The sequence below is a fragment of the Castor canadensis genome, chromosome 11, assembly GCF_047511655.1.
Source record: "Castor canadensis chromosome 11, mCasCan1.hap1v2, whole genome shotgun sequence".
Classification (NCBI taxonomy): Eukaryota; Metazoa; Chordata; class Mammalia; order Rodentia; family Castoridae; genus Castor; species Castor canadensis.
The window spans coordinates 54,171,663-54,196,043 of NC_133396.1; the positions used below are offsets into that span (position 1 = coordinate 54,171,663).

The 24,381-nt window shown below is 44.2% G+C and overlaps 1 protein-coding gene across 1 annotated transcript in view; it reads right to left on the reverse strand.

Annotated features, from left to right (window-relative positions):
* Positions 1-490: 490 nt before the first annotated feature.
* Myh13 (myosin heavy chain 13) overlaps positions 491-24,381 on the reverse strand; it is a 53,710-nt gene continuing 29,819 nt past the window's right edge. The window contains exons 21-39 of the mRNA XM_020167469.2: positions 23,024-23,266; positions 21,004-21,180; positions 19,771-19,916; positions 19,573-19,663; positions 18,028-18,417; positions 14,477-14,603; positions 14,270-14,388; positions 12,383-12,579; positions 11,300-11,483; positions 10,411-10,576; positions 9,638-9,762; positions 8,534-8,842; positions 8,249-8,452; positions 5,852-5,977; positions 5,422-5,592; positions 3,210-3,314; positions 3,016-3,111; positions 930-1,064; positions 491-505 (exon numbers count right to left, since the gene is read on the reverse strand). Coding sequence (XP_020023058.2) covers positions 491-505; positions 930-1,064; positions 3,016-3,111; positions 3,210-3,314; positions 5,422-5,592; positions 5,852-5,977; positions 8,249-8,452; positions 8,534-8,842; positions 9,638-9,762; positions 10,411-10,576; positions 11,300-11,483; positions 12,383-12,579; positions 14,270-14,388; positions 14,477-14,603; positions 18,028-18,417; positions 19,573-19,663; positions 19,771-19,916; positions 21,004-21,180; positions 23,024-23,266 — 3,126 coding nt within the window. The remainder of the gene's footprint in view (positions 506-929; positions 1,065-3,015; positions 3,112-3,209; positions 3,315-5,421; positions 5,593-5,851; positions 5,978-8,248; positions 8,453-8,533; positions 8,843-9,637; positions 9,763-10,410; positions 10,577-11,299; positions 11,484-12,382; positions 12,580-14,269; positions 14,389-14,476; positions 14,604-18,027; positions 18,418-19,572; positions 19,664-19,770; positions 19,917-21,003; positions 21,181-23,023; positions 23,267-24,381) is intronic.

A 24,381-nucleotide genomic window follows, 5' to 3' on the forward strand; every position in this document is an offset into this window, starting at 1 on the left:
AGGTAGGTACTCTACCATTTGAGACACACTTCCAGTCCGCTTGTTATCTTTTATCTTTCTGGTAGTAGCTATTCCAGCAGGCATGTGGTGATATAGTGTCTTTATTTTAACTTATTTTAATTATTTTTGCTGTGCAGGGGATCAAAACCAGAGCCTAACACATGTCAGGCAAACACTGTGACCACTGAACTCCACCCTCAGCTGGATCTTTATTTTTAAATATTTATGCACATTGGCGATTTACTTGACAATGAATTGGATTTTCACCTTTTCTACTTTGGCCAAGGAGACTACAACTTTGCATTCCTTATTTTCTTAATATTTACAACAGAGCAGGCAAGAATCTAAAAATTAACCCTACAGAAGAAGAATGGACCATGATAACAAACACATCAGAGCCAGGAATTTGAGTATTTGGGAGAATTTATTTTTCACACATCTCCTTCCACTCTCCTGGAGTTGTTCCATAGCAACCAGCTTCAGGAGGACCTTATTTTTCCATCTTCTGTGGGAGAAAAAAAATTGCATGCAGGAAATGAGTCAAACTCAACAGGAGGCTGAGCATTGCCTTCAAGAGCTGAAGGAGAGTCTAGAACTTCAGAAAAGTGACATTAACAGATGGCTTTGTCTCCTTTTGTACATTGGGAAGACAAACCTGTCAAGTTACTGGAGCCAGGACAAGTCCTCTGAAGAGCAGAGGCTTCCTGGACAGCATCTCTAGTAATAGGGAGAGGCAGGGATGATGTGCCTAGCCCCCTGTGCCTCATTGCTCTTTCTTGTTAGACGCTGGGACATGGTGGTCTCTGCTTAAATGGCATCTGTGAGTGCATTGACCAGCGATGGGGGTAAAGGCATCCTCAAACTCTCCTTTGGTACTTTGTTGGCCCCTGGGTCTCAGGAGGAAGCCACCCTTGGGTATCCAATCTTACCTGGCCCCCCACATCGCGACTCTTGGCCCTCAGTTTGTTAACTTGCGATTCAGCAATATCTGCCCTCTCCTCAGCCTCCTCCAGCTCATGCTGGACCCTCCGGCACCTGGACAGCTGTGTGTTGGCTTGCTCCTCCTGTGTGAAAGACAGAGAGTATGAGGAGTCTCAGGGTGTCTCCAGGGCTCTGGGGATTTGGGGGACCAGGAGAATGTGGGCCAAGGATTCCCTGACAGCAAGGAGGGAAGGTAGGATGAGTTCTCCAGAGTGTGAGGACAAGGCTCCCAGCTTGGGGCAGCATACACTGCTGGCAATAACTTTATTGGTGCTTCTGCTCCTCCCAGGACCCCTCAGACTCCTCTATATTACTTCTCTCACACAACTCTTAGAGAAGACCCAGTCCAGAGGTTCCCAAGGAAGCTGGAGGTATCAGAAACCAATGAACAGCCCTGTTCCCCCGTCCTATGCCTCATCCAGCATCCTATGTCTGGGGCCAGCCATTGTATGTGTCTGTTTGAGGGTTATTGAAGGATTCTTGGTTAATGTGTCTTCTTGGGCACAAGAATCCTGTTAGGACTGTACCAATCCAATGTGCACAATCCCTTGCCCCACTTTATCTGTTCTTATGTGCTTCCCTGAGGTTAGGATGGAACTGACCTGGCTCCTGGGAGGTGAGGAAAAGGGGCAATGAGGAAAGTCATATGCCAGTAGTTTGTCCAGGGCAGGGTTCCCTAAATTTTCTCCTTAGCATGTTAGTCCTGGGATGCTCTGGATGCAGTAGAAAGTTTCAAAATCAACTAAATATAAGAAATGCTACATTCTAGAATACCTCTTCCACTTTGGAAAGAGAAGTACATATTACCTCCAAAGTCTGATAATTTCTTGAAGGAAAGCAACTAGTTTAACTTTATTTAACCCAATATCTTTTCTTTTCTTCCTTTCTTTTCCTTCCTCCCTCCCTCCCTTCCCCTCTCTCCCTCCCTTCCTCTCTCCCTCCATTCCTTCCTTCCTTTCCTTCCTTGGGAGAGGGTCTCTATGTAGCCCAGGCTGGCCTCAGACTCTTGATCTTCCTGCCTCCACCTCTCAAGTGCTACCACATCCAACACAACTTCTTTTCTATAAAACAAAAAGCTACCACTCACCTTGACCCGAGCTTTTTGCTATTCATGTCTCTCATATCTAGTGTTCCCAAATGACAATATGGAAGTTGCCAAAAGGAAAAAAAAATGTAAAGATACTTTTAGCAGTGCTAGGGGTTAAACTCAGGGCACTTGATAGGCAGGTACTCTACCACTCAAACCATTCTGCCAGACCTTTTTTTGTGTTGGTTATTTTTGAAACAGGCTCTTGCTTTGCGCCCTGCCTGGCTTTGACCACACTCCTCCTATTGGTGTTTCCTTGGAATAACAAGCATGTGCCCCTATGCTTAGCCTTTGACTGAGATGGGGATTTATGAACTTTTTGCCCAGGGCTGGCCTTGAACCATAATCCTCCTAATCTTTGCCTTCCAAGTAGCTAGGATTACAGTCTTGAGCCATTGTGCCCAGCCTCCATTTCTTTCCGGTTGAATTCACCTATGTGATCAAGAGACAGGTCAACAAGGATGGATGGGGGAAGGGGAGGAGAAACTACAGAAGACTGGAAGTCGTGGGGGCTATGGAGTTGGGTGTGGTGGGATGACATGAACCAGGGCAGGGCAAGGGAGCAGGAGACTGGTGGGTGGCCTGGGTAGGCCAGGGAGACCTAGGGTGATGCAAGACCAGCAGGGTGGGCTAAGCTGCTCTCAGGTGGATAGAGCAAGTTGTGTGGCGTGGGATACAGTGAGATGGGTGAGGGTCAAATAAAGGGAATGGGAGTGGCTGGGCAAGAGAGGTAAGGTAAGAAGGCACAGAGGTGAAGGAGGCAGGGAAGGTTCGATTAGCACTGACCAGGGGAGGAAGGGGGAGGACAGCTGTCTCTGTGTTTATACCTATAAATGCAAACTTAGGCCCAAGGCTCCATGGGTAATACTAACCAACACCTGCTCCTACTTAGGCTGCACAAGGAGATCCAGGAGGGTGTGGGTGTCCCAGAGACCTCCTACACTCACCGCCTCCTCCACCTGCCTCTTGTAAGACTTCACTTTGGCCTGCAGCTTGTCCACCAGGTCCTGGAGTCGGAGGATATTCTTGCGGTCCTCCTCAGCCTGCAAACAGAGCATGTGCAGCAGGGGGCCCACACACCCATGACTTCTATTGATGGTTTGGTCTACACCACATTTGCTGAGGTTCTGGAGACTTCTACCTGGTAAGTCATTTCCTTGACTTTGCGCTCATATTTGTGGGCCCCCTTCAGAGCTTCAGTTCCCCTCTTCTGCTCAGCATCTAGCTCAGTCTCCAATTCCCGCACCTGGGTAGGGCAAAGAGCACAGAGGTTAAGTTCTATCTCCCAGCCTTCTTTCATGGACTCCCATGCCAGTCATTCTAGGGCAAACTCAAGACCCCCTCATTATATTTTGCAAAGGTTCTCCCCCTAGGCTCAGGAGCCAGGTTTTATTCACCAGACCACCATCAGAACAAGATGCTGTCTTTAGGCAGAAGCACAGAACTTAGCTACCAGGTGAGGCTTGGCAAAGATGCCTTCCCCTTGGAGCCCTGCGAAGCACAGGTTGGGTTTCAGCCCTACTTGTCCCCACAAGTGAAACCTGCATGTCTCTTCATGGTTGCCCTGATTCCTGAAAAAGTAAGGTAGCAGGGAACATGGAATAGTCAAAGGTATGTCTAAACTCCAGGCCCAGTTGCATGGATCTGAAGCAGGTCAGCCACCACTGAACATGATGAGTTTCATTTAGGATGGGGATGAGCATCCCTGCCCAGCCTACCTCAAATGTAGGAATGAATTACACAAAGCTACTGCAGGTATTTTAGAAGGATAAAGCACCACACAGGTATCCTTAATGTTATAGTTTCCCCAGCCTTGTCTAAGTCTTAAGGGGAACAGGAAGCCCCTTAGAACATTGGTCACCAACACTATAACTCCGAGAGATCCAAGTGGGGGTGGGGGTGTCATTCAGCCTCTTTTCCCTCTTCCCAGGGAATCTCAGTGGCTGCAGGGAAGGTGATTCCAGGCTTGGAGACCCACTAGATCAACTTTGAAAGCTCCCAGTGGAACAAGGTTACCCAGCACTATTCCAGAAAACCCCCACTCTCAACCTCACAGACCCTGGACCTGTCTTCCATCAGGTCTTACAAAACATTCCGGCCCCCAAGCCCCCGCCCCCGAGATTGCTCTCTCAGGCTCTGTAAGATTTATGGACCTTAGATAACTGGGCAGCTTAGACAGCTGAGTCAAGGTACCTCACCATTCAAGGGGGAGTGGCTGAGGCCTCAGCCAATCCGGGAAACAAAGAACAATCAAGAGCAACGTGGGATCCATGAGAAGGATGGGCCTAAGTTCCTTTTAATGGAACGAGACTGAGAATAAATGAAAATAACACTTACTGAATTTTTTGAGAACTTTTATGTTCCTTACTCTGTTTACTTCTGCTATTCACATGTCTGTGATCTTTTCGTTTTTAGCAAAAAAAAAAAAAAACAAAAAAAACCCCTCAAAAACAACAACAAAAAAACCTGTCATATTTCAGGAACCATGTGCCTGGTGACTACATCCTGTCGGAAGGCTTTCCTGCTGGGAAAAGTTGTTTCCTTCTCATTTCCTCCTCCTCCTCCTCCTTCCTGCCCACTCTCTTCTTTTCTCTCTCCCCAGGACAGCAGAGACATTCTAATAACCTCCTCCTTCTCTAAAATGTCAATTGCTCACACAGCTTATTTAAAAAATGATTGACATAAACCATCACAGGTCTAAAGGGATTATCAAAGGGTAAAGGAAAGGAGGGGGAACAATCAGCAAAGAAACTGAACAAATACAAATCCACTTCCAGAGGAGGACTTGCAGGATTTCCAGTGTTGGAAGTATTAAATTTTTTTGGTGTATTAATTTGGAAGAGGAACTAATTGCCTTCCTTTTGAGATGGAGTAAAAAATTCACCAGAATTGCAGACCGTCTTTGGAGGTTAGCAAAACTGGGAAGAGAATGAGACCTGAGAACGGGAGACAGAGACTACAGATTTTATGCAGGATGGGCCACCGTGTATCAAAGTGAATCAGGGTCCAAGATGTAAGTTACACCACAACATGTAATTTTATGATTGTAAACGGCATATTTTTTCCTGTTTATGTGTGTAGACATGAATCTATATGGAAAACAGAATGTGAACACTAAAAATGTCATCCCACTGCCATTACTGAAGCATCTGCATATTAAAATAGATTTGTGTATGGTGGGTGTAGGGGTGAAAAGGAAATAGATGGGACATTTGGCCCATAAGGACTTTTCTAGGTAGTCTGAAGCTAGCTTTGAAATCTGCTCAATCAGTGGCCACTTTCCCACTGCCTAAATTTCTAGATCGTGATTCTGCCTGAGGTGACTGAACTGGAGTCCACTTAAAGTACCCTACCCTGGCCTCCAGTTTCTGGATCTGCTTCTTGCCACCCTTCAGCGCCAGCTGCTCAGCCTCATCCAGACGGAGCTGCAGGTCCTTCACCGTCTGTTCCATGTTCTTCTTCATCCGCTCTAGGTGGGCGCTGGTGTCCTGCTCCTTCTTCAGCTCCTCGGCCATCATGGCCGCCTGGTTAAGTACACAGGATATATGAGTGGGTTGTTTGCCTATCCCTACTCAGAGCATATGGATGGTGCATTGTGCTCAGCCTCCCTCCCTTACTTGGGCTAGTCATCACACCCCACTGTGCCTCTGTAATGACGCCATCTCTCCAGGAAACCACCACTCACAGTCCTCTTAAGAGATGAAACCCACTTGCCACACTCAGTTCAGGAGCTCCCTTTCTCATCTCCAGTCATCATCTTTGCAAAGAGAAAACAGTGCTCACATCCGTAATGGCCTTCTTGGCCTTCTCCTCAGCATTCCTGGACTCCTGGATAGAGTTTGCCACCTCTGCCTGGCACTGAGCCAAGTCAGCCTCCAGTTTTTTCTTGGTATTTATCAGGCTTGTGTTCTACAAGAAAAATTAGAAATCAAGGATGAAGGTTTTATTTGGACACTTAAAACATGGGAAGGGAAGGGTGAGGTAGGAAAGTAAGTCATAATCATGCTCCACTTAGTTCTCACATGGGTGATCTGCTAGGCCCTGTGTTATTTTTGACTGAACAGAAAGTCCTAAAAGTCCAAAAAGACACATCGAAAAAAAATTGAGTAAATAATAAAGATAGAATTTCAAATATTTGAGAATGGATAGATTATTCTGTAAAATGTGTTAGAATAAGGAAATGATTGATAGACATAGCTATGAATGCTGAAAAAGTAATTCTAATAATCAAAATATGCCATATATAATATTGGAAGGGGAATGACAAACTAGAAAACACTTGAAAAATATTTTAAAGAAAAAAATTCTCTTATCATGTAAATAAGATAAATCAATAAGGAAAAGGGGCAAGATGTGTAAATAGGTGAAATGGAGCAGAAGTGGAAATGGATACAAAATGATGAAATGTTCCTCATCATTACTAACAAAAAATAATTAAAAACTAATGAGATATGCTTCCCTATAAAACTGGAGAGGAATTAAGAAATGCTAGCTAGGGTTTTGGAGAACCTATAGAAAAGACTCCTCATATGGTTTCCCGATGGGAAAATTGAGATAGCCTTGTTAAAGAGAAATTTACAATGTATCACAAATGTCTTTATGGTTTTGACCCTAAAATTTTACTCTAGAAATTTATTTTTTGCTAGGAATATTAAGACAATAGTAATTACAGATGTATGTGACATTAGTTATGAGGAAATTCATGACAACCATCTTTCTAATAATAAAAATGTTTATTAGAAACAATCTAAAATAAGCAATCACAGAAGACTGGTTGAAGTACTGTAGTATGCAGTCTATACAGGCTGCTTTTGGGCCACTAAAAACCACACGATAGATGACTATTTAAAGAGGTAGAAATTTGTTCACAACACATTATTAAATGAAAGTAACGGGTTGCAAATGATTGATCACAGTTTTATAAAATATGCAATTCACAAGGGCCTAAGAATAAAAGACCCTAAAATGTTAACAGTGTGTTTTTGCTTATATATTCTATTATTAAAAAATGAGCAACTTTGTAAAGCTTTCATTAAAAACAATAAAAAGTAGTTATTTTAAAAGACAATCCTAATATTCTAAGATTCAGTTTAACTTATATGTTTGTAATCTGAAAATGCTCCCAAATCCAAAACCATGGCACCACAAGTGGAAATTTTTACACCTGACAGTCAGAATGCAGGTGCAGGTCTGGGGATGTAGCTCAAGCGTAGAGTACTTGTCTAACAGGTGCAAGGCCCTGCATTTGACCCCCAGCACTGCAAGACAACAAAAATAAGAAAAAAAGTTGGGCGTGGTGGTCATGCCTGTAATTCCAGGACTTGGGAGGCTGAAACAGGAGGATCACAAGCAGAGGCCAGTCTGAGCTACATAGCAAGATCCTGTCTCAAAAAAAACCAAAACCAAAACAACAAAAGCCCTGCAGGCACATTAAAACTTGTATAAAATTACCTTCTGGCTATGTGTATAAAGTTTATATGAAACATAAATGAATTTCATGTTTAGATTTGGGTCCCATCCTTAATCTCATTATATATATTTGAGTTCTCAAATCCAAAAAATCTGAAATCTGAAACACTTCTGGTCCCAGTATTTTCCCCCAAGTATTTTGGATAAAGGATTAAGGGATTTTCAACTTGTACTTCTATGAAGCCTTTCTCAGGTGATTTATGGAATAATTAATTTTCCTTTACTCCGATTACCCAGCAACATACATGACCTTTTATCTTTATTGTCAGATAAAAGGAAGTTCAGAAATTTCTCAATCAAGAGTCAAAGTTAGCCAGGCATTGGTGGCTCATACCTGTAACCTCAGCTACTTGGGAGACTGAAATTGGGAGGATTTGGGTTTGAGGCCAGCCCAGGCAAATAGTTCGTGAGACTCCCATCTCCAAAATAACCAGAGCAAAATGGACTGGAAGTGTGGTTCAAGTGGTAGAGCACCTGGTTTGCAAGTGTGCAGCCCTGAGTTTATACCCTAATCCCACCAAAAAAACAAAAAGTCAAAGTGTTCCTCCCACTAGTCTGGGAGGAATGAGGAACTCTTTGTCAGTCCACCTGGGCTCTACCTGCCCCCAGGAGTGATCCTGAGTGGAGGGATGCTGGAGATTGGGGAGTTACCTGAGAGAGTGGGAGACCTTACCTGGCCCAGGTGGAGCAGAGCCAAGGGCAAGAACGCACCTGGGAGTGCAGCAACTGCACACGGTCGCTGGAGTCCAGCAACTCCTGCTCTGACAGCCTGTGGGTCCTCTCCGTCTGCTCCAGGGCCACCTTCGTCTCCTCCAGCTCCTCCTGCAGAAGGCCGTTCCTGCGCTCCACGATGGCCAACTGATCCGTGAGGTCCTCATTGCTCCTCAGGACATCATCCAGGTGCAGCTGGGAATCCTTCAAGGGAAACCAAGTGTGGGCCAGAGTCGCAGAGAAAACAGAGAGCCCGTGGGGTCTGCTGGAGGGGTCATGGCTCACCTTGAGCTGGCCCTGGACCATGCGCAGGTGTTTCTGGGTCTCCGCCACCTGGCGATTGGAATGGCCCAGTTGAATCTCCATCTCATTAAGATCGCCCTCCATCTTCTTCTTCAGTCTCAGGGCATCGTTCCGACTGCGGATTTCGGCATCCAGCACGCTTTGCATGGCCTCTGCTGCTCGCTGGCTGTTTCTTTTTAGCTGCTCAATTTCCTCATCCTTCTCAGTGACCTTGCGGTCAAACTCAGATTTTACCTGACTCAGCTCTAGCTGGACACGCAAGATCTTGCTCTCCTCGTGTTCCAAGGAGCCCTGATAAGAGCCAAGCAGATGTTGGAGTGCTGTGGGTGTCACCTCAAATGGGTATTTTGATCCCCATTATGATAAAAATAGTATAAGAATACCCATTTTACAGACGGAGAGGCTACTAATACTCAGAGTTTGAATATTTGACTTGTTCCTGAATATCCCTAATAGTGGTGAAACTAGGGCTAAAATTCTGTGTCTGTTATTAACAAATAATCTTTTATCTTGAGAGTGATAGAGCATCTTTTGGAATTAGTATGAAGTTTAAGGAGGGTCTCTATTTTAACAGCAAGTATAATTCAGGAGCTAGCCAATTCTCTACAGTGACAGGGCAATTGCTCGCCTGTTATCCTGCATGAGTTCAAATTGACCTAGAAACGTTTCAACCAATTGTCCTGTGCTGGCCACTGCCAATTATTGCATTAGGAGACTCTGGGCCCATTTTGACTATACAGGATTCCTGACAGCAAAGACACTGGCCATGTATGTGTCTTCAACACTGAGGGATTCTGAGCTGGCTGTTAGGATGTTTGGAAATTGATGCTTTGCTTCCAGAGAGGAAGGTACTGAGGACATAATGAACGCATATCTTCATGCTAAAAGGGAACATGTGCTAAAGGACACCCAGGAGACAAAGTGGCAGAGCAAAATCTTTCAACTCCAGGGATGGCTGGATGCTCTTCCTATGGAGACCAAGTGCTTCCTGGTCGGAAGGGCCCCATCTGGATGGACGAGTGTGGCCTCTTTCTCTATCCTGTTCTCCTGAACTTCCAGATGTGGGATCCCAGACCAGACACTTGCCTCCACTTCTTCTAAGGCAGCTTGGAGATCAGACTTTTCCTGTTCCACTTGCTTCTTGGTCTTTTCCACTTCCTGAAGATTCTTGCTAGTTTCTGCAATCTGCTCCGTTAACTCAGAAATCTCTTCTGCAAAGGATAGGCTTGATTAGGTTCTGTCAGCAGGTTCCAGTTTACAGCATAGGCATTTGCCAGACAATTTAGGGGCTAGCAATTCATTCATGACATTTATATAGGAGAATATGGGGAAGGTGTTCCGATGAGGTGTCAGCAAGACACAGATGTGTCACCTCACCTGAATATGCAGAGAAACTAGTTAGAAGGAGAGAACACTTTATAATCCTGAGACTCCACAAAGTATACAAAACAGTCACAGAAAGGACCAGGAAACACATAGAAATACAGTCTTTCAGAATAAGCAGGGGCTTTAGAAAGTATTGGATCTGATCTTCGAATTTTATTGGTCAGAAGTTTGAGGTCCTAAGGGATTTAGTGACATGCCCCAGGGTGCAAAGCCACTTAGAAACAGGATCCCCAAAAGGTCTTTCTCTCAGTGGGCTTAGCAATCCATTGTGCTTCCAGACCTCAAAAACAAGACTTAGCTGCTACTGTGCCTTCCCTGAAGATGGATTGAACCTTGGGCAAACTGGTAAATGTGAGGTGATGTGGGTGAGAATTGTAGGGCAGTGGGAAGGAGGAGACTGTGACTGAATGGGAAAAGGGTTAGGGGGAGGAAAAGAGGAAACATCACACACCTGTGGTGTCCAGCGAGCTCACCTTGCAGATTTTTATTCTCTCGCTTCAGTGTCTCTAACTGATCCAGAACCTCCTCGTAGGCATTCCTCATCTTGAAGATTTCAGTGCTAAGAGACCTGGATTCTTTCTGAGCAGCTTCCAGCTCAGCTTGACCTTCATCCAGCTTCTGCTTCCACTCTGCAAGGACCTGGGAGATGGCAAGGGGACACATGAGAAACAGATAGCACTGTGGGACTTGGTAGAGGTCAATCAAACAAGGACTGTCAGAAATGCCATGGTTTTACCCTTCCAGCCTTAGGGACCAGAGAAAGAGTGGATCCTACTCTAGACCAGGGGTTCTAAACTCTGACATCCTGACAGGTGCCCTGCTGGGTTCTTAAAGATACAGGCTGAGTATCCCTGATTGAAATGCTTGGGACCAGGAGTGTTTTAGATTTCCGATTTTTTTTTCTTTCAGATTTTGGAATAATTGCATAGACACAAGATACCTTGGACCCAGGTTTAAACACAAAATTCACTTATGTTGCAAATATTCCTACACATAGCCTGGACATAATTTTATACAATAATTTTAGTGTGCCTGTGTTTTCACTGTCACCTTTCACATGAGGTCAGGTGTGGAATTTTCTACTTGCAAGTGTCATGATGCTCAAAAATTTCAGACTTTAGATATTTGGATTAGAGATATTCAACCAGTATGATAATCTCAATGTAATTAATATTAGCTTCAACCAAAAATAAAACTCCCTTTAGAGTCACTCAAAAAAGTAAAGAGAGATCATTGAGTCCTCCAAAGTGGGAACTGATTCTCTAGCTGGAGGCCTCGTCTAATTAATGTGTGCATCTCACACATCCAAGTGTGAAAGGCCATCACTTGAGCACCACCTCCATGAAGAGGTAGGGGAAGGACCTTATCAAAGTTCCTCTGCTTCTTGTCCAAGGTGGCACAGGCTGTGTTGGCCCTCTCCAAGTCCAGCATCAGGTCATCCACTTCTCCCTGAAGCCTCTGCTTGGTTTTCTCCAAGGAAGCACACTTAGAGTTGGCTGTCTCTGTGTTTTCTTCTGCCTCCTGGAGCCTCTGGGCCAGTTTTTTCCTATGAGAACCAGATGTTGTTTTGTCTTGGCAAAGGTGGGATATGTCAGTTTGGAAAGGGAATGAACAGTCTAGAAAGGAATGCCAAGACCTGGCTATTGAGTGGAGAGGGTCCTAGTACAGTCACGTGCTATGTAATGATGTGTTACAGACCACATATTCATTGGTGTTCCTACAAAATTACGACAGAACTGGAAAATTCCCATCACTAGTGACATGGTAGCCTTTGTAACGTTACCGTGTATTACTCAAATGTTTGTGGTGATGCTCGTAGAAACAACCCTACTTTGCTGCCAGTCATATAAAAGTATAACACATACAATTACACACAGTGCATAATTCTTGATAATGATAATACGCAATTGTGTCACTGGGTTATGTATTTACTATGCTATAACTTTATCATTACTTTAGAGAATGCTGCTACTTATAAAAAGTTTCCTGTGAAACAGCATGCTGTGTTACAACAGCAGCAGCCCAAGGCATCTGGCATTCACCCAGTCTCTTGACTGCATCAAGGTCACATTGGGTGATTGACCTTCACCACCAAGGTGGGTGTACGTACACTGTAGAATGTTTGCACAATGACAAAATTGCCCAATGACATGTTTTACTAGTCCACCTTGTTAAGTGATATGACTGTATCACCTGAATAATTCCAAAATGTTTGGTGGCAAAATAGGTTCCCAAGGAACTCCCAAGAGAGCCAGGCAGAATGGAGTTCCCCAAAGGAAGGGCAGGGAGACCCCAAGGTGGGTTGGGGGGAGGGACACACACAGTATCTGAATGCTTAAGAAAGTATGAAGCAGGGAAGAGAGGCTCTGTCCAGGGAGGAAGACTTCTCTGTCTCTTAGCATCTGTCCTCAGGATACCTATCCTATTGTAACCTCAGAGTCATACTTGGCCTCCTCCAGCTCCTCCGTGCGCTGGATGGCGTCCGTCTCATATTTGGTCCTCCACTGGGCCACCTCACTGTTGGCCTTGGACATTGCTCTCTGCAGCTCAGCCTTGGCTTCCTGCTCCTCCTCATACTGCTCCCGCAGCAGGTCGCAGTCATGGCGGGAGGACTGCAGGGTGTGGGCCAGGGCGTTCTTGGCCTAGGAATTACAGTGACAAATTGCAAAAACATGTAACCCTTTGTCCACGTTAAGGTGTTTTCAATTAAATAGATTTCCCCCAATTATACTCATTCCCACACTGCTTTCACAAATTCTGCCATATTAGCATATCATCTGTTTAATATTTTTAGGTTCTCTTCTAATTACATTTGACTATATTAAAATTATATATTTAAATATATTTATTTTAAAAATAAGCTATTACACTACAGTAAATAGAAAACCATTAACATTTGCCATCAACAGAAGGTAGCCATAAAATAAATGCAATGGAAATAAAGCAATGTTATCACCGTCCAGCTGGGTACCATCCAGCAGAGTCTGCTGTGGCTCTGTGCCTGAGGCTTACCTTATATTTCTTAATAAGGTACATAGCAAATGCTAAAGAGCTGATGTCCAAATGGAGATCTTTTCCTGGATGTAATCAAAAGGACTGAACAGAATTAGAAAGGGAATAGCTCTTTCACCATTTGATATAGCATTAGAGAAGGCTGTGACGATGACAAACTGAAAGCATGTGTTGCTGTCACCAGTGGGCTGTGTCCCCACACTGGGGACTGCTGATGCAAGCTGTGTTGTTTCCATGGCTCCACCTACTCTTCCCAAGCAGGGGAGGACTTACCCAGAGCCCTCCAGCATCACTCACTCCCGTCTGGACAGGGTCAAAATTTAGCTCTAGCTATAATGGTCACAAAATAGCCTCTGGTTCCACCATTAAAGAAAAGAGTTCTGTTGACCCAATGTAGTCATTTGTACATTTTCATCCTTCACTGCTCTATATCCAGATGAAAGGCTGGCCTTGCAACTGGGGTGGGCCTTCTCATTACTTGTTCTCAATGGCCCCCCAGCTCCTCTACCAAGAACAGAAAAGATGGGAAGCAAATTCAGCCCTCATTCTTTTGAGAGCTTTGAAAAACTTCAGAAGGTTGCTTTACAGTTTTAGCCAGTGCAAAGTAACCTCAGAATCCCATTCATGCAGTTTTGGGAACTACCAAGTTTCTATTCTAACATTTCAACACACATTAGTAGTATTTACTGAGCACCTACTATGTGCACTGTTCTACTGGGGCTGCACTATGTGCTACCATAGTGGGGGGAAATGATTCTTTTAGGAGTTTACAGGTCAGTGGGCAGACACGTATTATAGACAGAAGTATCAGGATATTGAAATAAAAAATATGACGATACTTATGTTTATGCAAATGTCTCAAGGGTGTCCCCCCCAAACCATGTGATATTTTGGGACAAAGTGTACTTAAGAGCAGGTGTTATAGGATGCAACCCACAAAGGGTAATGAAAGAAAGAGAAAGGCATTCCAAGTGGCGAGGGTGAACTTCTGGGCAGAGATGGTCAAACTAGGGCTGTGATGGGGTCCGGAGGCGTTCTGAGCTTGAGATGGGAGTTTATCAGATCACCCTATGGGGGACAGGTGAAGTACCCTTGGTAGAGTGTTCCAGTCCTGAGAAAGGAGATCCAATTTCAAGCTCCTCTATACTTAGGTAACAGGGTCCTACACCACACTACAAGGCAGAGAGAAGCACCAGACTTCTCCAGGTAGCACTTCCTCCAGGCAGCCTGGGTGAAGGTCACGTAGCCTGGGTGAAGGTCACGTTACCTGGCTTCTCAGGTTCTCTCCAACATGGCCATTTCTAAAGGAGGTGTTCTTACCTTGCTTTCTTCCTCTAGTTGCCTCTTGACCTCCTCCAGCTGCTGGGTGAGGGCCTGCTTGCCTTTGGTTAGCTGTAAAATCAAAGACTCCTTCTCTTCCACTTGGTGGCTCAGCTCCCCTACCAAACAAATATGGCCCCCACATCAGCCTTGCCGGCTGCCATCCCCCATTACCCAGCCAGACCCCAGAGCCCTGACTATCCTCACCATTTTGGGTCTGCAGCCTCGCCTTCTGCATGTTTAGATCATGGATTATCTGGGTCTGTTGTTCATCCTTCACTTTGATTTCATTATATTGGTCTTCCACAGACCGGCACATTCTTTCCACGTTACTCTTAAGGAAAAAAACATCAATATGAATGAATGGGAAAATGAGTTCCTGGTGCCCAGTATTGAACTGGACAGTTTTATAGTCTGGCTTCTTGTCAGACAAAATAAGAACATGAAACATATAAGGGTTGGGTTTAAAGATCTTTATCATTTCGGATTTGCTTTATTTTTATTTGTGATTGCTACCTACTCACAAATTAATAGCTTGAAACATCAGTTTTTGGAAGGTAAGTATTCAAAGATTTGTAAACAAATTTCTGAGATGTCACTCAAAGGAACTCTGGGATCCTGTTGGAATACAAATAACTCTATTGCCAAGTGAGTAACGTTTGCAAACAATGTATTCAGGTGACAAGGTTGAGCAATTCCTCCAATAATACACGTGGTTGCTTGTAGTGGAAGTGATTGGAGGAATTGAACTTCCCAGCCTCTAGCTGGCTTGTATTTCTGTGCAGCTTGTTAAAAACAAACAAACAAAAAAACCTTGTGTATATTATAGACTGTTCCCTCCTCTTCACACCCCATAAAGTAGAAACCACAACGAGCATATAGACTGGGATGCACGCAACAGGAGCAGAGGGGCAGGGGTGTTAGATCACAGGGAGCTCTCAGGAGCTGGGGATCTCTTTGAGAACATGACAAACACACATAGAAGAATCCCAGTGTGGGAAGTTGAAAAAGGGAAGGTAACTCATAAGAAGAAAAAACAAATAAGGGATATGATCATTTAAAATATATAAAGCAGTATTTCGGAAGAGCTCCTCTCACTGGGTTTTAAAATCAACAACAGAGAGCAGAAAGCAGTTCTGGAGATAGGGAGGCTGTAAGGAGGGGCTGGTGACAGGCAGCCCTTCATCTAGCCCTAGATGAGAGAGAGAGAGAGAGAGAGAGAGAGAGAGAGAGAGAGAACTGTTGTGAGGGAGTAGTATGGTTTGGATGTGGTTTGCATCCCAAATGTTCATGTGAAGGAAGCTTAGACCCCGGTGTAGTGGTACTGAGAGGTGTTGGGACCTTTAAGAGGTGGGAACTAGTGGGATGAACTTAGGTCAGGGAGGTGCCACCCTTGAGATGAATCCTGGTCTCCAGGGACACTATTAGTTGCCATGAGAATGAACTGTTATAAAGGAGGCTGGCTCTCCCCTGAATCTCTCTTCCATGTGTGCTCCCACCACTCAGATGCCATCACCATAAGGCCCCCACCTAAGCTAGCAGATACTGGCACCATCTTCTTGAACTTCAGAACTGTGAGCTGACGAAACCTCTTTTCTTTATTAAATATCTAGCCTATGGTATTTTCTCATAGTAATAGAAAAATGGACTAAGGGAGTGCAGAAGAAATCAAGAGAAATCCCAGGGCTATGTGAAACAGACTCTGAAAAAGAACAAGAGAGGGCTGGGGATATAGCTCAGTAGTAGAGTGCTTGCCTAGTATGCACTAGATCTTGGAGTTCAATCCCCAACACCACAAAAAAGGACAGCAAGAGGCTCCATTTTTCCTCTGACCCTATCTCCTGTTCCTCTTCTTGACAGACATCCTGTCCTTCTGAGAATCCCTTTGTGAAGGCTCATACCCCACATCTAGGCTCATTCCTGCTTCTCCCAGCCTAGCCAGCCATCTCCAATGAAGCTCGATGCATCCTGGAACCAAGGCAGCTCTTAAATTGAGGAGCACACGGTCACTCCCTGAGGGAAGCTTTGTGTGAAGTCACACACAGAGGCAGGTTTACTTTGAAGCTGGTGAAGTTTAAGTGCCAGAGCCCTCATCTGGGGTGCTGGGAGTTTGGGGAGCTGTAGAAAGTTCCATGTGGTTGGAGGAGCCATCACAAGCAGAATATATTTCTAGATAGGCATTTCCAGCAAACAGCCTAAAGAGGCCTCAAAAGAAAGGAACCCAAGTCTTCAAGGATCTGGCAACATGTGGTGTATTTTTCTCATTCTTAATAAATACTAGTTTCAGGTGAGGGGTATAGCTTAGAGACAGAGTGCTTGCCTAGCGTGGGTGAGGCCTTGGGTTTGATCCCCAGCACTACAAAGGAAGGAAGGAAAGAAGTTAAAAAAAAAAAAAGTTAACATTTGTGCTTATTTTTCATAATTTTGAATACAGCTGGCCCTCATTATTCATGGTCTCTGCTTCCTCAGATTCAACCCACTGCAGATCAAAAACATGAAACCAAATAATATCTGTATTGATCACCACAGACTTTTTCTTATGGTCATTATTTCCTAAATAACCCAGTGTGACAATTTGCGTATCCTTTTCAATATATTAAGTAGTAGAGGTAATCTGGAGATGATTTAGAGTATACAGGAGGATGTGCATGGGATATATAGCAATTTATGCTATTTTATATAAGAGACATGAGCTCTGGATTTTGGTATCCATGTGGGTCTTGGAACCAGTCCTCCACAGATACTGAGGGATGAATGTACTTTTTTTTTTTTTTTTTTAAGAGCACCAGTCCTCCCATGTGTTATGTACTTTGTGCTATGACACCTGGATATACCTGTATTCACAGGCTCACCTCACATTGGCTGTCTCTCAGCAACCACTATTGTGGGGTGAAAGGATGGTGTGTAGAAACAAACCCATGAAGCCCTGTAGGACATTGATTGACTTAATTCTGGAGTCTCCAGATAACTGGAAGCTTTCTGTAAGATTTAGGAAGGATGATGCAGTCTTGAGTGTTGGCAGGTCATTTGGTGAATCTTGAATGGTGCCATGGTCTGAATGTTTGTGGGTCCCCAAATTCATATGCTGACACTTAATTCCCAGTGCAGTGGCATTGGGGGTGCCTTTGGGAAGTGATTAGGTTATGAGGGCTCCACTTTTTTTTTTTTTTTTTTGTGGTACTGGGGTTGGAACTCAGGGCCTACACCTTGAGCCACTCCACCAGCCCTTTTTTTGAGGTAGAGTCTTGTGAACTATTTGCCCCGGCTGGCTTTGAACTGTGAGCCTCCTGATCTCTGCCTCCTGATAGCTAGGATTACAGGCATGAGCCACGGGTGCCCAACTATGAGGGCTCTGCTTTTAAAAAGGATTAGTGTTCTTAGACAAAAGACCAGCTCCATTGCCCCTTCTGCCATGAGAGGCCACAGCAGCAAAGTGCCATCTTTGAAGCAGCAAGTGAGCCCTTGCCAAACACTAATCAGCTGGTGCCTCGATCTTGGACTTCCCAGCCTCCAGAACTGTGAGCAATGCAAGCTGTTGTGTATAAACTACCCAGTCTAAGGGTTTTGCTAGCAGCCCCAACGGTGAGACACACGACTTGAATGAATTTGAGGAATTGGGAACAAACAGAAGCAGAGTGGAGGGTTTCAGTGTAGAGCATGCAGTAAGTTTGGGGATATCAAATTACACATGACTCACAGGCCAGGAGACGTGGCTGCCTCACAATTGCCAAGACCAGCAGGGTTAGTCAGGTAGGTACCTTTGACTTGGAGACTGTCTCAATATTGCTGGCCATGTCATCAATTTCCATCTTCATCTCACTCTTCTCCTTCTCCAGCTTCTGCTTGACCCGCTGCAGGTTGTCTATCTGTTCCCCAAGCTCAGCCATACTGTCTGCATGCTTCTTCCTCAGAGTGGCTGCTGTGGCTTCGTGCTGCAGGGTGGCCTCCTCCAGGTCCCTGCGCATTTTCTGGAACTCAGCCTCCCGCTTCTTGTTCATCTCAATCTGGGCTGAAGTGGCCCCACTGGCTTCTTCCAGCCGCTCGCTGATCTCCTCCAGTTCCCTGGCCAGATCTGAGCGCTGCTTCTCGATCTTGGCTCTGAGTGTGTGTTCTGTTTCAATTTCTTCTTCCAGTTCTTCTGTGTGGGCCTGAAAGGGTCATTGCATCAGGAATATCATCAGGGAAGGAAGCAACCCACTTCAGGAGGGACTGGGTGGTGAAGAATTGGGGGTAGACAGCACAAAGTTAAGAATACATTCTAACTCTGAGTTAGTGAAAAAAAGAAAAAGCCACTTAGGTTGGAAATAACCTGTGTCTGTTACTAGGGGAATGGTCAAATCAATGGGTTTTTTTGTTTCATTTTTATTAGCATATATTCATTGTACAGGGGAGGGATTTGTTGTGACAATTCTAAATAGGCTTATATTGTACATTGGTTAAATAGCCCCCTCCAGCTCTCCATCCCCCTGCCAACCCCTCCCTATTGGTCAAATCAATCATGATGGAGCTCACTGTAGAAGTCCATGAAGCAGTTAGAGTCTAGTTCTGTAGAACATGTTGGTAAATTAAAGGAAGACACTGCAGAATGATATGCTTAGCATGACAATATTTATGTTAAAATATAAAGAAACAAGAATAATTTTTGTATATATAGGTTCTACATATTTCTTTGAGTCTTTTTTTTTCTTTCTTTCTTTGAGTTTTAAAACTGTTTATAAATACACAGCAAAAGGTCCAGAGGACCACAGCAATTGAAACTTCTCAGAAGACTAGGGGCACTGGGCTTAGGAATGGTGGCCAATGCACCTTCGTGGATAATATTTAGCCTTACTGGTAATACTTTGACTCTTTTCAAAGAAGTATGTTTATGTGTGCATAGAAAACTAAAATATGAGTTTCAAAAACTAGAGGAAAAGGCCAGGCATAGTGGTGCATGATCTCAGCTATCAGGGAGGCTGATAGCCCAGGAGTTTGAGACCAACCTGAGCAACATAAATAAGAACTTGTTCCCCAAAACAAAACAAAACAACAACGGAAACTAAAGGACATGACATTCTCTCCAGCTCCAATAGAAGGAATAAAAAAAGGAGTTCAAGAAACAAAGGGGGAGCCAGGCGTAGTGGGACACACCTGTAATCCCAGCACTTGGGAGGCTGAGGCAGGGGGGAGGATCTAGTGTTCAAAACCAGCATGGACTACATAAAACCCTGTCTCAGAAAAGTGTGTGTGTGTGCGTGTGCATGTGTGAGTGGGCAGTGCAAACAAGAATACTTCTCTTACTGGGAAGGTTTTCACACTTTTACCTGCAATTCTTTAATCTTCTTTTGCAACTGCAAACTGTGAACTTGTTCGTCATCGATTTTGGTTTGTAATTGACTGATTTCAAACTCCTTCCTGCAAACACATTAAAAAAAAAATCAAACAAATGAAATACAAGGCTTTTAAGGGCAGGAAAGTTGGCTTTCAGACTCAAATGGAAAGGTAGAAAATGAAATAGCTACTTCTTTAATTTCTCTTCTACTTGTTGTTTGTCATTTTCCAGATCCATAATGGATTCCTGGGACATTTTCAGATCTCCTTCCAGCTTCCTTTTCACTCTTTCCAGATCAGCCCGCAGTTTCTTCTCTTGCTCTAAGCTGCCCTCCAGCTGGGAAGACACAGATGGACAGGTTGGGCCCAGCTGGCAAAACAAGCTTGGTACCGTCAGCCAACATAGCCACACAGCTGCCCAAGCTCCTGTAGGGAGCCAACCTTCAACCTCAAGCCCTAGAAGGAAGCAAGTCTTTCCTTCCTTCCTCCCTCTCTTCTAGCAAAGGGCTCCCAGGGCAATGGATCTCTTGGGCTCTTCCTGGTGCCACTTTGGGTGATTCCAGGCCATATTTCCTGTAGGAGTCTGACACCCACAGGGGCATGCTCAGACAGGAACGAATGGGGACTTGTATGGGGAGGCCCAGGCTGTTGCTCACACTATAAACTGTGAGGAGATTTAGGTGAGGAATTTGTGTGCACATGGGCACAAGCAAAGATGTGGGGAAGAAACACACTTGCTCTGGCCTCCCAAAAATTAGAGCCCTAGCAAAGTTCAGCCACAGTAGTGAGTAAAACCAGACGACCTCAAACCATCAAGAACAATAGTGTACTAGGATGGGGAAAAATTGTAATTTTCATGGTCACAAATGGAAGTAATTTCTTTTGTTTGTTTTTGCCTTGCTGAGGATCAAACCCAGGGCCTGGCTCATGCTAGGCAACTGAGATAGAACTCAACTGAGATAGAACTTTTTTTAAAAAAAAAAATTATTTCTCTTTTCTCTTTGGCAGTACGGGGTTTTGAACTCATTGCCTTGTGCTTGGTAGACCAGCACTTGAACTGCACCTCCAGCCCAGAACTAGCTCTTAAGGTTAGCAAATGACTGGAGGCTAATTGTGGCGATGATGTTGAGGTTTATAGAGCAGGTAATGTTTTACTGAAAACTTTGTTAAATGTATATTATAATCTTTGCTTGCATAAATTCTACCATGTGTTGAGCCTTCCATGGAAACCATCCTAGTAGAACTATTTGGATCCCAATTTCACAGGAGAAACTAAGATTTCACAGGTCACTTGACCAACTCATCATCCCAGACATGTTTGGGGTGAGATATGAACTCAGGGCTCTGAATCCAGAGCCAGAACTCTCCAGCCCCAGGTCTGGCTTGGCGCCTCTCCTGTGAAGCACTCAGTCAAGTATCCTCACATCATCCGTTTGCTGTTCGAGCTTGCTGTTTATTTTGATCAGACCGTTGACTTTATCTTCTTCAACCTGTAGGTCATCCAGTGTCTGCTGATGGGCTTCCTGCAGAGATTTCTTTTCTTTGGTCAATTTGGAAATGTTCTCTTCAAGGGCTGTCATTTCTTCAGAAAGATTCTTTACCTAGGAGAATATCAGTGCCAATTAAACAATTAAGCCAGACACTTCCAACAACAAAAGCTATTACTGTCTCTCTCTCTTTTGCTACTGATTCTTTATCTCTTAGAAGTGGCAGTTTCTCAGTTTTTGTTTTCTTTTTATTTCCTGTTTGTGCAGAAAGGGTCTTCCTATGCAGCCCAGGCTGGCCTTAGACTCTTAATCCTCCTGCCTCAGCCTCCCTTGTGCTGGGATTAAAGCCTTGTACTACCTCACCCAGTATCTTTTCATCTTTTTTCTGAGATGGAGATCTCACTATGTTGCCCAGGCTGTCCCCAAACTCCCGAGCTCAAGGGATCTCCTGCCTAAGTCTCCCAAGTTGCTAGGACTGCAGACATGGACCACTGTATCTGAGTAGCCTCTTAGTTTTTAGTCTTCCTCATTGGCCCACCATGGTGTCTCAAATTTTCCCCTTAGAGTTATCTCTGTAAGGAATGCATTATATTTTACCAAGAAGGATGGTGCTGAAGTGCAAATATGCTACATCTGAAGGGTAATCCATTAATCTACATTTACTGCTCTAATATTTATCAGGTTGGTTGACAAGGGGATTAGAATGAGGCAGGAAGGGGAAGGCAAGACAATCTTGAAGGGAGCCCTGTGTTGTCAGGACGCAGGATGAGGGTACTAAGTGTGGAAGGTTTTTCCATATACAGCAGTCTTCCAAATCAGAGGTTGTTTTGCTAACTGCTGACTCAGGAGATGAATATGCCCACAGATATCTTTGCTTTAACTTATAATTTCTGAAATGTTATCAATATCAAAAAATTAGGTTTCACATAAAATCTGGATTTCTGATTTCTCATGGAAAATCAGAATTCTAACAATGCTGGACTCACTTCCTGTCGACAATAGTTGTCTAGGATATGTCATGGCTGCCACTTGTGGACAGAGAAGCCTGTGGACAGGGTTGGTCACAGTTCCCCACCCCTCCCTATTGTCTATTTCCATGAACTCTTATTGTCTAGCCAACACTGACTCTGAGCGTCAACTGCCATTGTCATCCTATACCTGGCAGACCACATCCCTTACCCATTATGGTAACCATTATGGTATCAGTCATGTCATGTGTTTTTCACATATCTGTTAACTATACATCATTGTGTTGGGTGCATGCCATTTTTGCCTGTATAGATGCTATCATGTTGGATATTTCACTTCCTTACATTTCTCTCCACTTAGCCCTGGGTGTTTAACACCCATCTTTGTTGCCCTGTGTGCACAGCCTCTGGTTCCCAAGAGCTGCATAGTTCTCCTTGGTGTGTGTCCAACATACGTGACCTCCAGAGATGGGCTCTGACATTGCCTCTAGATCTGTGCCCCATGCAGATCCTCAAGTGTCCCCCACACCCTGCTGGGAAGATTCCTCTGTCCACACACCTGGAACCAAATCACTGGGCCACAGGGTATGTATTCTTAATTTGACTAAGTAATTCTAAATGATCTTCCAAAGGCTTCATCAGCCTGAATGTACTTGGGTCAATCCTCTGACCAATCCTTGGTGTCATCTGGCGTTCTGCCTCCCTCTCCATCTGTCTGGCTCCTACAGGCATTTTTTGTTTGCTTCCCTGTGCTAGGTGCTGTGAAAAACAAAGATGAGGAAGAAATGGTCTTTCCTCTCAAGAAAATTCTAGAAGTTGGTGGAACCACAGCGAGGTGGGAGAAGAAGGCAGAGGGACATCTCTGTCCTGCTTGGTATCTGCCTCTCACTTCCAGGCCATGCTGGAAGGTTGGGCTCCTCCCCAATCTTCCTCCTCCTTATGGGACTGAGGGGTGGCAAGAAGTCTGTGGGGACCCTTGCTGTGCCCACCTTGTTCTCTGTGGCATGCTTCTCCTTTTCAACTTTGGTCAGGGTCAGCTCCAGGTCATCTATGTCCCTTTTAAGAGAGGAGCATTTGTCTTCCAGGTTCCTCTTCTTGGCCACCAGTTCAGAATTTATTTCCTCCTCCTCTTCCAGTCTCTCATTCAGCTCCTTGACTTTTGCTTCCAGTTGGATCTTGCTTTTGATCAGTCCTTCACACCGTTCCTCGGCATCCATCAGGTTTTCCATTTCCTGAAAGAATCAGGCCATTGTAAGTTTTGATCAGCCACTTGGCAAACTTCTAAAAACCCGTTATCATGGAGTTACAGGCTCATTTTAAAGAATAAAGCCTCTATAAATTTGCATGTCAGATAATCTCATTCCTTCTGCTACCACTTGTTGAAAACAATCCCTCTGCTTTGTGTTATCCCAAGATGGCTAGGATTTTAAAAACACAACTATTTTTTAACTTTCAGCAGAAAAGAGCTGCCTATGGATCCATAGCTGTGCCTCCACAAGCCACAAAATAGAAAATTAAAAACACATGAGGATCAGCGATTGAATAAAGTCATGTTCCAGAAGACTGTAACAAATCTCTTGGATGAGACTAGGATTAGCTAATTCTGCTCTTAAACTAAATCTTCCCATATACGATTATTTTAAGAACTGGGCAGAAGAAAAGAAGAAAGAACAAAAACCACACACACAAAAGAACTGGCCAGAGTTTGCAGGCAAATGGATGGAAAGAGGCCCGTGCTAATGTTTACCATTAACCCTCTCCAGTTCCTCAACAGCTCTATGCATGTATTACCACGCCCACTTTGCAGATGATAAAACAGAGGCACAGAGAGGTGACCTGTTGAGGGTCACACACCTAACAAGTGGAGAATCGGGATCTACACCCCACAGTCTGAGTCCATAACTTGTTCTCTTGCCCCACATGCTTGAAAAAGGGCTCTCAAGTAAGAACTGGACTGTACTGATTGGGAGAGTGGAAAGGAGAGTAAAAATGCCTTGCACATAATGCAAAAGGTAAAGAAAGTATTTGGGGGGGTTATTAAAAAGGAAAATTATAAATGTATTAACTCTGGTAAATGAGACAATTATACTGACAGAATGTAGTTTCATTTTTCCTACCTCTTTGATAAAAAATACTTTCTCCGAAGCATTTTTGAGTATAATCATATTATTGAAAATCACAGGTGGAAAATTCCTTTCTATTTTGAACTGGGCTATTCAATTTTAATAACTTGTTTTTTTAATAGTTCGTGTGTGTGTGTGTGTGTGTGTGTGTGTGTGTGTGTGTGGTACTGAGGCTTGAACTCAGGGCCTTCACCTTGAACCACTCCACCAGCCCTTTTTTGTGA